The sequence below is a fragment of the Syngnathus floridae genome, chromosome 1 (assembly GCF_059516105.1).
Source record: "Syngnathus floridae isolate MCC-2025c chromosome 1, RoL_Sflo_1.0, whole genome shotgun sequence".
Lineage (NCBI taxonomy): Eukaryota > Metazoa > Chordata > Actinopteri > Syngnathiformes > Syngnathidae > Syngnathus > Syngnathus floridae.
In genome coordinates this window covers 22,959,039-22,974,289 of record NC_142413.1, presented here as the reverse complement: position 1 = coordinate 22,974,289, position 15,251 = coordinate 22,959,039, and the positions used below count along the sequence as shown (strand labels likewise).

The window sequence follows — 15,251 nt, the reverse complement described above, 5'->3', positions numbered from 1 at the left end:
TCCGCTTTGTAAGATGAATCATCACTGGCCTTGTCAATCAACAACTCAAGCTAATTTAAAATGAGGTCAAGACAAGTCAAGACACGGTACAAAGTACATCCAGAAAGTACTTGCGTTTTGGTCAGTTAGTTCTCGTTAGGCAGATTGCCATTACCTTCTAAACAGCTTGTCCCAAATTCTTGCAGTCCTTTATTGCTTCTGTTGGCTTCAGTTTTCAAAGGAATGTCTAGTTCCCACTGTTTTCCCAAATTGTCCTCCACTCAGGGATGACGTCATTGTGTTCCATAATATATTTAACAGTGGAAATTCTTTTGTACCATACACCTACCGTTCAAAAGTTTGAGGTCTCTTAGAAAAGTCCTTATTTCTAAAATAAAATTGCTAATTTAAACTAATCAGGAATACAATGTAGTAAATGACTATTGTAGCTGCTGTAGTCTGGTTTTTAATGCGATATCTACATAAGTGTATAAAGGCCCACTTCCAGCAACCATCCCTCCAGTTTTGTAACGGTCCATTGTGTTTCCTGATTGTGTTAGAAGCCTAATGGATAATTAGAAAAACTTTGTGCAATTATGTTAGTTTCCATGGAAAACACTAACTTGTCTGGTGTGACCCCAACCTTTTGAACAGTAGTGTACTTATGAACAAGGCAGATCCTGGAGCTATGAGAACATCAGAACTTGATTTCGGACTGGGATATAACCCTAACAGGCTGCTGACCCGTCTAGAGTGGTCCATCCAAAATCATCCGAGAAAGGCTCCACCTCATCTGTGACCTTAAATAGAATGGATGGTGTTGATTGATTTGAAAACAGACAGAAAACAGAGGGAAGCAAGGAGATAGAATTTCTTTATATCTTACCATATACGGTAACAATTGTACGAATAAAGCAATTTGAATATAAAAAGTTAAAAAATGTACAGTAAATGTGTATAGCAAATACTTCGGTATTGTTTTGTAGTCATAACGCTGCCACCCAGTGGCTGCGGTGCCTTCCGGCAGAGGAATTAAAATCCCATAGTCAACCAAGGTTAAAGACCTATCATGTGTTGTTTACACTAACATACTGCAAAGTAACTCACTGAGCTGTCTGCTTTGTTTTTTTTAACCTTTTGGTTTCTCTTTGGAAACGTGTGTCAAGGTCACACATTGGAGGAGGCCAAACAGGGTGCATTTGGTGAGGAGAAGAAGTCACTGGCACAGAAGCCCTCCTCAGACAAGTGTCCATACTCGTTGTTGTAGAAGGTCTGACCAGACAGCTGGTTGAAGAAATTAGGATGCGTGGAGCTGGTGGAGCCGAAGTTTTGGCCATAAGAACCATGCGAGGCTGTGAGAGGCTCCGAGCTGCTGCTGCTACTCATTCGTCTGAAAGCGACACCAATATGGGCAAGAAGTAAATAAAAACATGTCAGTGTTGTCTTGGTAGCAACATATTATTATTAAGGGATTGAGGACAATGCGACTTCTGGATGTCAACGAAAAACGGATATCGCCACAATGTCTATTTAAATTAATGTGGAAGAATGCACTTTTAGAACAAAAAGTCAGGTTGTTGGTAGGTTTTATTTTTTTATATACATACATGTACATTTTTTTAATCAATTTATTTATATTACATCAAGATAAGTTCAGTGCTTACGACATGGACACATAGCCTAAGCCTAACCTATAAAATCAAAACATAAAACAAATATGACATTCATTTATTGCTTGTGTTTGAAAAAAACATGGTAGGGGTACTTTGGAAACCGAATTGAATATTAAAATTGCAATTTCAATATTGATTTTCACATTAAATCACGGTTTATTTTTCAAAACTGTTCAGCGCTAATTTTAAGTAAGAATAATCAACCATCCACCAATAGTTTTTGTGCAGTATAGATCACCTTTTTGCCACAGCTCCTTTGTGCCCGTGTTCAAGTCTCTCAAACTCATCCGATGCTAAAACCATCCCGCTGTCTGTCTGGTTATCCTGTAGAGACAACGTCACATGAAATCTTGTGATCTGCTGATCTCAATATATTTCGTAAACAAGTGTTGGGCAAGACTGTACTGTACAAAGTTATTTGCTATACAGTACAATATCAGAATAAGGCAGCACGATAGATAGTGGTTAGCTAACCTGCCCTGCAGATAGGTTAGAATCCCTGTGTGAAGTTTGGGGTCACCAGTTATCTCACCATTTTTAGAACTCAAAATCAATATGCTTTCCTGTGGAGCATTAATCACTTAAAAAGTGAATAACTTTGAAGGTGAACCGAGGCCACTGTATCTATTTCTCAAATAGATAATAGTAATAAAGTTCTTACCTGAGTGCTCTTCTGAGGGTGAACCTCTAAAGGTAGCTCTTCAAACGTCTTCACTCTTGGATGGCACGTCTTTGAGGCTCGGGCAAGCACACAGCCGGCAAAGGGCACAAAATTATAATACCTGCTTAAAAGAAAAGTGAGAGGTCAGCCCATCAAATACGTGACGGCGCGTCACAATGAGACTTCATTGTATTCAGAGTCAAATAAAACCTCAGCTAACTTTGTCTGCTCATAGAACACGTCACCAACAGCTAAATGATCTCAATTCTGTCCCCAAGGGCTTATAAATTTAATTCCCATACACCCAACAGTTAGGTCTTTCCATTACAAAACAAAGGAAAGAATAAAGAAAAAGAAAAAAGCCTATTTAATGACAAGAAACTCAGAAGCCTTTGACCTGTTAACAAAAGGGCGTGAAACTCTGTTAACATTTCAATTAAAAAAAGAAAAATTAGGACAAATGGTGGCAAGCAAATTCTGAAATATGCTTCAATGAATGTTGAGAAGGTCTGTCAGCTCCGCCCACCTTTATCCATTAGCCACACCCCCTACTTAAGACTTTTTCGATCATACACTTCTTGTCACATTGTTTGACAGTCATCTGTGCAAAATGCAACAACACCGAATAGTGTTGTAAACTCGCTCCACTGTAGCATCTTTGTTTGCCTTTCCTTGTAGCTCTTAGATGATTCTGCTTGACAGACAACCAAATATGAGTTTTCCATCAGGCTGTCTGTGATAACAGTGAAGTTTGTATTGCTGACTAGAGTATAATGGAAGAGTACAAAAAAATGAATTGCTTTGTAGCCAGTCTTTGAAGTGACATGTCACAGTTGATAATTAATCAATAGTAAAGTTTGTTGGACCTGATTGATTGCTATCCAAGTTATTCTATTATTCATCACGTCGGACCAAGCAGGAGGCCGACTTGCATCAGTACCTGGTTGGCAGGACGTTGCCAGCTAGTCTCAATTCCTCTTCAGATGGAGGCCGTGAAGAAGCTTGAGAAAAGCCGTCATCTTCAGAGCTCTGCGAGTGGTTCAGAGGGATGTAGTCCTTCCCATCCTGAGAGCAATATTGAGATGTCAACAGCAGGAAGCACTCTCTCTGGAGCACCCCCCCCCCCCCCCCCGAACAGGTCCATCTCACAGGCAGACTGTTGTCCTGCAGCAGGTCTCCCAGGGTTTGCACCAGGATGGGGAAGGGCGGCCTCTCTTTGGGCTCTCCATGCCAGCATGCCAACATAATGCCATATCTACCAGCAGAGAGCAGCAAAGTCTTACATAAAACGCTCAATAGCCAACTATGCAGTCATTCATTCTTGCTTAACCTCCGCGGATGATGTTCAAATTCTCTCTTAAAGACTGTGGGCAGACTACGGTATGTAATTTCAATGGAATCTAAAATGTTTATAATTTGAATTCTTGCCAACTATGCTGCATTACAATATGATACTTACTACAACTCTGATAACACTGAAAAAGAACTTAATTTTGAACATCATTTGCACAAGATTGGAAAGTGTCGAACTGACAATTACATCAGTTTACCACATTGCGAATTAACAAAATCAAAACAACCGTTTTTTTTAAGTGTAGGTAGATCAACATTTACTGTTCATCAACTATTTGACATAAAATAAAACGACACAAAAGGATGAGGTAAAATATAATTTTTTAAAGTTTATTTTAATAATTTATTTTCATTTATTACATCTATTATACATGTTTTAATTCAATAAATTGATGAATTTAATAAAATTGATAACACAAATTGAATGTATTTTTTGTGTGTAAACGCTATGTCCTTTTTTCTTGTGCTTTTGCTAGTCTCTAAGGGTCATCGCAGCGCGTGAACCTTTTCCACACATCAAAAAGAAAAACTACATTCAATTAAAACCAATGATGCAGATCTTACATTTCTGGGGATGCTGTTTCTGGTGATCTCATTCTGACGCCATCTTTTAATCGCTTGCAAAACTCCTCATCAATTTGCACTGCTGGATATGGGGACGCACCTAGAAAATAAAAAGCGCGATGGAACAAAGAAACTGGTGCATGATAAATTAGCCATGACAATTTAATCTACTTCTAGAAATCCAACAAAATTCCCAGAGACACAAAGATTCACACTTCAATGGGGACCCCACACAGCCAGATAAGATTGTCTTTGAACTTCCCTTTCTTTTCGAAATATGTCTCGACAAAAGCATTTTCGTACCAAGTGAAAAGATTTCCCAGAGGAGCACTCCAAAGGACCACACATCACTCTGGCTGGTGTACACTTTGTCAAAGATACTCTCCGGAGCCATCCACTTCAGGGGAAGTCGGGCCTATGAGGATGGCAAAGTACCAGACCAATATTACAACCGAGGCATAAAAGCAGAAATTACACCTGAACGAGATTGAATCGTAATGTTGAAAATTAAGTTGCATGTGTGACTGCCGTACGTTGCCTTTCCTAACGTAGTCGGGGTCTTTGTATATATCCCGGGCCAGGCCAAAGTCGCAGATCTTCACCACGTTGTTTTCTGACAGTAGAATGTTGCGGGCCGCCAGGTCTCTGTGGATGCACTGTGGATACACACGCACGCACGCACGCACGCACGCGCACACACACACACACACACACACACACACGCACGCGCACGCGCACGCGCACGCGCACGCGCGCACACACACACACACACACACACACACACACACACACACACACACACACACACACACACACACACACACACACACACACACACTTGTATCAAAACGTCGCCGATACACTCGTGTGTGTCCGGCATTGTTTCCGACATGAAATTTAATCATCTGTTAGTTTTACTTTGTTTACGTGCTCGCTGATATGTGGAACTGGACTTTGTCTGCTGGCCCCCGCAGCTGCTTCTCCTTGCATATTAAAAAAAACACTGCGAGCTACTATCTGCTGCTTGAAAAGTTCAGTGTCAAGCTATTGTTTGATATGTAAAACTCCTCAGTTTGATGTGAGCAATTAGGATAAGATACATGTGATACTAGAAGCCAGACTTTCAACAGAAAAGTCTGACGGGGTTCAAAGAAGCAGTGAAATGTCGTTTTTAATGATCTCCTCTCTTACATAAAGACAGAAATCAATGGAGACAAAAACAACCCAAACTGACAAAGCTGCACGCAATTCCTGGTCGGGCTGGCGAAACTTGGTTCATTAAACAAAGTTGATGCTGATTGTTTTTCCTCTTGAGCACTTTTCTAATACATACCAGGTCAAGCTCAAGGAACTTGGACCAGATCAGCATTTTAAGTCATTTTTTGTGCTTTGTGGGGTTTTGGATGGACGGACAGAAATATGTAAGCCCATTCATTTATTGCCATTCTTGCCAGAGCGCAGGCTTCTGATTGGTGGAGTGTCATTTGCCACAGTGTGATTGAACCTCGCTTCCCTCTTGGTGGTTCTCACTCCAACAATTGCAGGGGATTGCACGCCACCGAGTGCTACTGCAAGTTGAAGTTCGCTCACCAGCACCAATCACTCAACTATTGTTTAAAACGATTGTCCTGCATACAGGAATATTTATTATTTCATTATCTTTTTGAATTAATACATAAGGTACGTTTTACTGAAAATAAAATTGACAATGGACAGCTAATGCATGAATTTACAGTGTATGTGAATTGGAGTCCTTCTCATTCTTAATATGGAAACTGCACTTGTCTTTTTTTTATCCATTGGTTCAAAGAACAACAATTTGTGTTCTCTCGTTTTTCAACTTGGTAATAATCTGTGCCACAATCTACTTTGTGCAAACGCAACCTCGGAGACAAATCACCGCTGTTCACAGCCTAATTGCTACAGTGCTGATAATGAACCTTTCTAGATGCCAGGAACTCCATCCCACGGGCCACTTGGAAACTGTAGCAAATTAGATCTTCTATCGTCAAAGGCGTTTTCCACAAATCCTCCACTGTGGGGAGAGAGACCAGAAAGAACAACAATGAAAGCTGCATCTTAATGTTCACGCAATTTTTTTTTTTTTTTTTTTTTGTGAGTAGGGCTCACATTTCTCCCCGGCATGTTTTTGACTTGACGCGTTGGATGATGGCGTCTGAAAGCCGACAAGCGGGGAAGATGTTGAAGGGAGGTGGTGGTGGAGAGCTCTTTGGTCCGTTTGACCGGCTTTAATCATCCGTCTAACTTGGCTCTGTGTTTTCGGAGAGCGATCCTAAAAAGAATAATGAAAGTATTTCACCAGTGGGAATCACGCGCCAGTGCTTCTTCATAATTGACGGGGGTTGGGGGGGGGGGGGGGGGGGGGTACCCTATACGGGAGGAAAAACTCTCTCTTTGCTCTCAGGAAGTTGGACAGATTGCCATACTTGCAGTATTCCACGATCACCATCAGTGGACCTGTTCAGACAAATGCATTTTTTAATCTTTTTATTTCTGCTTTCCTAATCATTAAAAACTGCACTTTTCTGTATCCCATGCTCTGATTATATAATATTCTCGATAGACTTGTTTGTGCATTACGCATAAATGGCACTGAAGAGAAACAACACTGAAAAAGCCAACCAAAAAAGGAAGTTTTGCTGTGAGCTAAGCAAGGGACAACTAACAGAAAAGGGTTCCCGAGAGAACAAAGCATCTGTTCCAACAAAGAGAAACAACACAGGGCTCATTTAGTGCATCTGTGCACTTTAAACTGACCATTTGCTTTGGTGCAGGCTCCTAACAGGTTCACCACATTCAGATGGTTGCCAATGTGAATGAGAATCTTCAACTCAGACATTAAAGCCTTGTGCTCGCTGGCCGTGGCTCCGTCTGAAAGCACACAACGGAAGATAAATGCTCAGGCCTGCTCGTGTAACGTGTTTGACTCAGCTTCATACTTCGTGTATGCGTGTTTGACAAGCAGACCACAGCACATACATACTTTACACTGTGCTTGTGTTTTGTTGAAATGATCCTCAAGCAGCAATGACGAAGCAACGCAATCATTTTACTTGTAGAATCTTAGGCTTAATTATCCATTTGAAAATAAAAAGTATTACCCTTGTACTGAATGGAACAAACTGCCAGATACAATTAGGGAACAATGTCTTTGAGAAGTGAAACATAAAGGACATTATGTTCAGTTTTATGATTCCTAATAGAATGGACTTGTCACGTCTCGTCCCCAGCCATGTTACTATGTGTCTCTGTTGTCTTGGTTTCTGTCTGTGTGCTTGCTCCTCCCCTCCTGTGTGCCCACGATTAGTTTGGTTACTCTCACCTGCCTCTTGTTACCTGTGGTGTATATAAGTCCTGTCTGCCCATCACGCCCCGTCGGATCATTGTTGTCCTGATGTCTTTTTGGTTCCTGTTGTCTTAATGTCTTCACGTCCTTTTTTTCGCGTCCCTGTCGGTTTGTTGTTTTGTTAAGTCATGTCAGTTTGCCGAGTCTGAGTTAGCTTCAATAAACCCTGGTCCAAGCTGCATTTGGTCGCCCTGCTCCATCCGAACCCGTGACAGGACTGGTGTTTTCTTTCCGCAAGGCTCCTGATTGAGTGAGGTTTTGTAGGTTTTCCTTTATTTTATTTTCAACCTTGCCTTGTACAAGCTGTTTGTATTGTTTTTTTATGTATTTTTTTTTTATTTTTTATACAATTTCTCTATACCGCCATTGTGCCCAGCCTCAAACGTATTTACAAGCAGACAGTCAAATGACTGTGTTACTTTGTGGAATGCTGCTTTTGTTTGTTTGTTTTATAACCCCTTTTTGAAACTTGGCAGAGCGAGATCAAAGCTTCTACACACCTTGCTGATTTTTCCAAAATTGTGCAAGTAGACATAGCAGGAAATATGCAAATGTGTCTATGTAAGGTTAGGAAATAACATTTATGGCTGGCCTAGCCAAACCTCGGTCAAGTGTAATTCCTCAATGTTAACGGAGAATGCAATAATTGATATGAAAAGATGAATCTGACCTTTCAGCATCTTGACAGCCACAGTGTGGAGACGTGCGCTCTTGCTGATTCCGTAGATTGATGCCTCAATTACCTTGCCAAAGGCACCGTGGCCTAAAACTTTTCCTATGTTGAGAAACGTCAAATGAACAGAGAACATTTAGATGAATTGATTTTTACTGGGGCAATGTCAGTATCATGAAAACAGCTTGGCAATTGCAGAGTCACAAACTATAAACGCGTCTGGCAGCTATGGAGAAAAGGCAGAAAAAATTACAACCGCAATTGCAGTGCTTAGCAAACAGAATGCTCCAATGAGTTGCAACCACAGAGCAGATGCTTTTTTTCCTCAGGGTGTTTTTAAAGAGCCATGCGAGGAGCGAGTGCAATATTAGCACTTTTCTTGGCACTCTGCACTCTAAACTAAGCCATTAAGAATTCAGGGAAACAGAACGAATTTGATTTCATCCATATATTCTCGCCTTGGTTTTCCCTCGCGCATCGTTGCCACCTGTTCACGGCATCATGTCAGCATGCACCTGATGCGGGTCACTCACCCAGCTGTAATCGGTCCCGGGGGATTTCCCACTGGGAGGAATCATAGGGCAGGTATTCTGACTGTTCATCCAAGGGGACCTCCAAGGGGTCCATGATGATTGAGAGATAGCCTGTCTTAATATCTGCCGGGTTAATCTGAGGAAGAGAGAGATGATGCATTTGCACTGAGGGGGAAATGAAAAATGAAGACAGTCATGCCGGTGTGACCGAGTGTTCCCACTCATAACACCATCTTGCTATGGAGCAGGTGTGTGGTAATGTCATTTGTGACAAAGTGAGAAAGAAGTAAATTAAAGGCTATTTGGGAGTCATAATGCTTGTCCTTGTTATGAGGGTTAATGGCTACAAATGGTGCGATTGCACTCTATGTCACATTCGGGAATGGAGCGACCAAATGCAGCTTGGACCAGGGTTTATTGAGGGAAAAGAGAGTTGGAAGGGAGGATGAGGGGAACAAACCAACAGGAACAGGCAAACTGACATGACACAGAGACTAAACTAACTGAAACCGAGAGACAAAGAAACAGAACAGACAAAGAGACAAGAACAATCCGACAGGGGAGTGACACGCAGACAGGATTTAAATACGACAGCAAACAGCAGTGATCATAACGGTGATTTAGAGGTGCGTCAAAGTTTAAAGAGAGTCCATCTCTTTCTGACATACAATGGCATAAAGAAGGGGTGCCTGACCCGTTTCACATTGCAGAAAATTAGGATTAGCAAAACCCAGATGAACACAGCAAACGCTCCTGTTCCGATGAGGATTAGGATCTCCACATTGGCTTTATCACTGGAACCTGAGAAGAAAAAAGAGGAAGGAAAAGCATCTCAAAACGGGAATATTTGAAATTTATTGCAAAAAAGCTATTCAATTACCGGTCCGTGGTCCACATGCGGCATAGAACCAACCATAGAGTGGCCCAGCATGTAGTCCGGCCTGCCTGAATTGAATTGCATTCAAGGGATGTAGAGGGTACCTCGGGTTTCCAAAGTTCTTACAGTGTTTGATAACGTGAATCAAACAGCACCCATATTGTTGACGATGTAATTTTTGAAGAACATGTACATAAACAATAGCGTTTTGTAAAAGAATGTTCTGGTTTGAAGTTCGAAATCGTCAGAGGCAATGCTTTCAAAGTCTCCTGAGTCACTCATCATTATGTTGAGCAACTCAGACTTCTTTCTTGGTTGCCTCAGCTGTTTTTCGATGGAATGCCAGTTTCAAATCATTTAAATTGGATTAGAAGGTTTTACTGTCCCAGGAGGTTTAACATATATGTATGTGTGCTGCTGTACTGAAATTATTTACTGTGCACGGAATGTTGGAATATGGCTGGCCATGAAGAATGTATCCTCCAATTTGAAGAAAAACATTTAGAATCCGTGGGCTGTATTCGAAGGAGCGTTTGTACAATGCTAGTGGCCTTCAAATACTGCAAACCAAAGAAAACATGTTACCAAACACAAAGTGAGTGGACTTGCATCCAAAGCAGTAAACCCCCAGGGTCATAATATGCATCATCCATTGTTATCCTACAGAGAGCGTTTGTTGTCTGTAATGTATTGGTCGATTCAGGGTCCAAACACTCGTGAATTTTGCTGTTCAACTCCTTGTTCAAGAGCAGCAAGTGTTGTGCAGAAAGCACATAACACTTAGACATGGCAATTTGAATGTTTAAGGGATGAGCAAATTAACAATATGATTATATGACTCATGAAGCCCTCGAATGCAAACCTATTGAATTATTCATTTCAGGCCATAGTGGTCAGTGACTTTGATTTTATTGCAGTGGTCTGAGCATGCCTGCGGCCGTTAAGTTTGAGAGGTAACTGATTAAAATTCAGAGCCTTGCATATGTGGTGCGTCAGCAGTGAGACACTTTCTCTAGTGCGATATGATTGTGTGCAGGGGCGGAGCTAGCAATTTTTCGGTGGGGTGGCCAGGGTGACACAACATCTCAATGGCCGCACTGGTTCGCAAACATAAAATGCACACACATACAGAACCTTGCTCCAAATACTCAAGATAAAATCCAAGTAAAACTTTTTAGCCATGCTGGTTTGCTATGATAAGAAAATCATGATACTCATTGAAATTTACTACCACAGGATTCCAAATATTTCCAGGTGTGGGTCTCACCAATAACACGGATGGCAGCTGTTGAGTGCACGCAACCCCGCTGATTACAGGCAGTGCAGGTGTAAAGGCCGGCATCCTCCTCCCGAACTCGCTGGATGCTGAGTGTACGGTTTGAGTCCTGCAGCTGGATCCCTGCAATGAGTCAAGAGTGGACTTTAGATCAGTACTGAAGAGATATCCACCTCTGCCTGCTTTCATTCTGAATGTGTGTGTCACGGCTCGTCCCCGGTTGCTTTATGTTCTTTGTTACCATGGTTTTTGTTCGCGTCACCCCTCCCCTCCTGTGTGCCCATGATTAGTGTGATCATTCTCACCTGCCTCTTGTTACCTGTCATGTATTTAAGTCCTGTCTGCCCCTCACTCTCCTTTTCGGATTATTGATGTCTTCATGTTTGATATCTTTTTGTTTCTGGTTTCTTGGTTCCTGTCTGTCGGTTCAGTTTCGGTTGGCCAGTCTGTCGGTCAGTCCGTTAAGTTATGTTAGTTTGCCGGTTCTGTTGGTTTGTTCCCCTCATCCTCCCTTCCAACTACCTTTTCCCTCAATAAACCCTGGTCCAGGCTGCATTTGGTCGCCCTGCTCCATTCCAGTCTGTGACAGTGTAGATGGTATGATACTCAGTCATTTTAGTTATGCGCTAAGGTGTGAAAGTAATCATCTTGATTAATGCTTACTCGACGCATCAAATGCCACGAAAGAGTTTCATTTTCTACGTGTTGTAGTATCAACATTTACTCATGCTGGCGGTGGCCACCGTTGCCTCCAAGTAGCTCCATGTGATAATGCATGTGATGGGGAGCACAACAATGCACTTGTGTGCTTTAACAAGTCCCCAAACGCTCACATAATTTGCTCAATGATAGCCATTGTTTTTCCATGGTCCGCCTCTTTAATCTATATTCATTATTCTTACATCCTACTATGTGTTGAATTGCATCTCCCCACAGGAACCTGTCATTCATCCCCTTATGTCCTACGGTGAGACAGGCTGAGAAAAGCAATGAGTCATCACCATCATCAACAAAGGATTTGTGCGTGTGTGTGTGTGTGTGTGTGTGTGTGCGTGAATGTGTATTCGTGGCCAATAAACATCTATGCAATGGTTGGAAACAATCATTCATCTGTATGCATGAGATGGTGGTGGTGGGTCAACTGTAATAAAAAAGACTAACAAAAAGAACAAACAAAAAATATTTGTCACTGTCAAAAATGAGAAATGTTTTACCACTTTTAGTGGGAATGTTTATCTGAGCAATGTCCCAAAATGGACAATGTGGGCGTATCAGAGTGTGTTCAGCTTGCGAGGTGGTTGTTGAGCTGCTGTGTTGAACTATGCATTACCTTCAGGAGTGTTTCATAAGATTTACTGATATACCGATAGCTATATATAACTAGGCTGTCTGTCAAGCCAAGGCGAAATTGTTTGTCATTATGTTCGTCCATCAGAAGAAGGTCACCTCCAGGTTCACAATGGATGTCGAAAAGATGAACACTGCCATTACTGTGGACATTTTCAATGCCATAATGACACAAATGGGAAAAACTTGTTCCAGTATTAAATTGAATACCTTCCGTCATTATTGTTTCACGGAAATTGCTTTTGAATTGGTGGCAGAACCTCCAGAGTCAAACACGATTCATTTCATGACACAGGTTGACTCACATTCTCCATGGCCTCACCGAACTCCTCCCACGCCCGGGTTTTTGCCTCAGCAACCGCCGAAGCCGCGTTCCGCTTGGCCATCCGGTACCTGTCAGCTGCCTCCGGAGTCCCGCAGGCCAAAACGGCCCGATAGGACTCCTTCTTCAGCTTGACGGCATCCCTTACCGCCGGTGTCCACCAGCGGGTTCGGGGATTGCCGCCACGACAGGCACCAACGACCTTACGGCCACAGCTCCGGTCGGCCGCCTCAACAATGGAGGCGCGGAACATGGTCCACTCAGACTCAATGTCCCCCGCCTCCCCCGGGACGTGGGAAAAGCTCTGCAGGAGGTGGGAGTTGAAGCTCTTCCTGACAGGAGATTCTGCCAGACGTTCCCAGCAGACCCTCACAGAGCGTTTGGGTCTGCCAGGTCGGACCGGCATCTTCCCCCACCATCGGAGCCAACCCACCACCAGGTGGTGATCAGTTGACAGCTCCGCCCCTCTCTTCACCCGAGTGTCCAAAACATGCGGCCGCAAATCCGATGACACGACTACAAAGTCGATCATCGAACTGCGGCCTAGGGTGTCCTGGTGCCAAGTGCACACATGGACACCCTTATGTTTGAACATGGTGTTCATTATTGAAAATCCGTGTCGAGCACAGAAGTCCAACAATAGAACACCGCTCGGGTTCAGATCAGGGGGGCCGTTCCTCCCAATCACGCCCTTCCAGGTCTCACTGTCATTGCCCACGTGAGCATTGAAGTCACCCAGTAGAACGATGGAGTCCCCAGAAGGAGCGCTTCTGACTTTCGGACGGCTTCGAGGAAATTCTGGTCCACCATCCGGCGTCTCAGGAGGGGGAAGCAGTGCAACGTCAACACTGTTTACAGTGGGGATGGCGTGCTGCTGACCTCGACTCGGGACGTCGTGAGTCGGTGGGGAGAATACTTCGAAGACCTCCTCAATTCCACCTACACGCCTTCCATTGAGGAAGCAGGGCCTGGAGACTCTGAGGCGGATTCCCCAATCTCTGGGGTCGAAGTCACTGAGGTAGTCAAAAAACTCCTCGGTGGCAAGGCCCCGGGGGTGGATGAGATCCGCCCGGAGTTCTTAAAGGCTCTGGATGTTGTGGGGCTGTCATGGCTGACACGCCTCTACAACGTTGCGTGGACATCGGGGACAGTGCCTCTGGATTGGCAGACTGGGGTGGTGGTTCCCCTCTTTAAGAAGGGGGACCGGAGGGTGTGTTCCAATTACAGGGGAATCACACTCCTCAGCCTCCCTGGTAAGGTCTATTCAGGGGTGCTGGAGAGGAGGGTCCGTCGGGAGGTCGAACCTCGGATTCAGGAGGAGCAGTGTGGCTTTCGTCCTGGCCGTGGAACAGTGGACCAGCTCTACACCCTCGGCAGGATCCTCGAGGGTGCATGGGAGTTCGCCCAACCAGTCCACATGTGTTTTGTGGACTTGGAGAAGGCGTTCGACCGTGTCCCTCGGGAGGTTCTGTGGAGGGTGCTTCGGGAGTACGGGGTGCCGAGCCAACTGATAAGGGCGGTTCGGTCCCTGTACCACCGATGCCAGAGTCTGGTCCGCATTTCCGGCAGTAAGACGGATTCGTTCCCAGTGAGGGTTGGACTCCGCCAAGGCTGCCCTTTGTCACCGATTCTGTTCATAATTTTTATGGACAGAATTTCTAGGCGCAGCCGAGGCGTTGAGGGGGTCCGGTTTGGGGACCTCAGCATCGCGTCTCTGCTTTTTGCAGATGACGTGGTGCTGTTGGCTTCTTCAGGCCGTGATCTCCAGCTCTCGCTGGAACGATTCGCAGCCGAGTGTGAAGCGGTCGGGATGAGGGTCAGCACCTCCAAATCCGAGTCCATGGTCCTCGATCGGAAAAGGGTGGAATGCCCTCTCCGGATCGGGGATGAGATCCTGCCCCAAGTGGAGGAGTTCAAGTATCTTGGAGTCTTGTTCACGAGTGAGGGGAGGATGGAGCGTGAGATCGACAGGCGGATCGGTGCAGCGTCGGCAGTAATGCGGACCCTGTACCGGTCCGTTGTGGTGAAGAGAGAGCTGAGCCAAAAGGCAAAGCTCTCAATTTACCGGTCGATTTACGCTCCTACCCTCACCTATGGTCACGAGCTATGGGTCGTGACCGAAAGAACGAGATCTCGGATACAAGCGGCCGAAATGAGTTTTCTCCGCAGGATGTCCGGGCTCTCCCTTAGAGATAGGGTGAGAAGCTCGGTCATCCGGGAGAGACTCGGAGTAGAGTCGCTACTCCTCCACGTTGAGAGGAGCCAGATGAGGTGGCTCGGGCATCTTATCAGGATGCCTCCTGGACGCCTCCCTGGGGAGGTGTTCCGGGCATGTCCCACCGGTAGGAGACCCCGGGGACGACCCAGGACGCGCTGGAGAGACTATGTCTCTCAGCTGGCCTGGGAACGCCTTGGGATCCCCCGGGATGAGCTGGATGAAGTGGCTGGGGAGAGGGAAGTCTGGGAGTCCCTCCTAAAGCTGCTGCCCCCGCGACCCGACCCCGGATAAGCGGAAGAAGATGGATGGATGGATGGATGGAGGTTGACTCACAAATTGTTGTAATTGCATAAAAAGTAACCAGTTGATAATTAAGCCAATAAAACCTGGGTTGTAGTAGTTTGGGAT

General features: G+C 44.5%; 1 protein-coding gene across 3 annotated transcripts in view; it reads right to left on the bottom strand.

Moving 5' to 3' along the window:
* Positions 1-836: 836 nt before the first annotated feature.
* The window catches only part of flt4 (fms related receptor tyrosine kinase 4), a 69,653-nt gene continuing 55,238 nt past the window's right edge, over positions 837-15,251 (bottom strand). For 2 of the 3 annotated variants that reach the window (XM_088388165.1, XM_088388154.1), the window contains 16 exons: positions 10,948-11,079; positions 9,498-9,604; positions 8,804-8,939; positions 8,268-8,372; positions 7,009-7,122; positions 6,620-6,708; positions 6,361-6,523; positions 6,171-6,265; positions 4,764-4,886; positions 4,534-4,645; positions 4,231-4,330; positions 3,463-3,568; positions 3,254-3,378; positions 2,314-2,437; positions 1,891-1,976; positions 837-1,369 (listed from right to left, as the gene is read on the bottom strand). In XM_088388165.1, coding sequence (XP_088244291.1) covers positions 1,147-1,369; positions 1,891-1,976; positions 2,314-2,437; positions 3,254-3,378; positions 3,463-3,568; positions 4,231-4,330; positions 4,534-4,645; positions 4,764-4,886; positions 6,171-6,265; positions 6,361-6,523; positions 6,620-6,708; positions 7,009-7,122; positions 8,268-8,372; positions 8,804-8,939; positions 9,498-9,604; positions 10,948-11,079 — 1,940 coding nt within the window. In that variant the 3' untranslated portion in view covers positions 837-1,146. The remainder of the gene's footprint in view (positions 1,370-1,890; positions 1,977-2,313; positions 2,438-3,253; positions 3,379-3,462; positions 3,569-4,230; positions 4,331-4,533; positions 4,646-4,763; positions 4,887-6,170; positions 6,266-6,360; positions 6,524-6,619; positions 6,709-7,008; positions 7,123-8,267; positions 8,373-8,803; positions 8,940-9,497; positions 9,605-10,947; positions 11,080-15,251) is intronic. The other variant, XM_088388160.1, reaches the window with a different exon arrangement.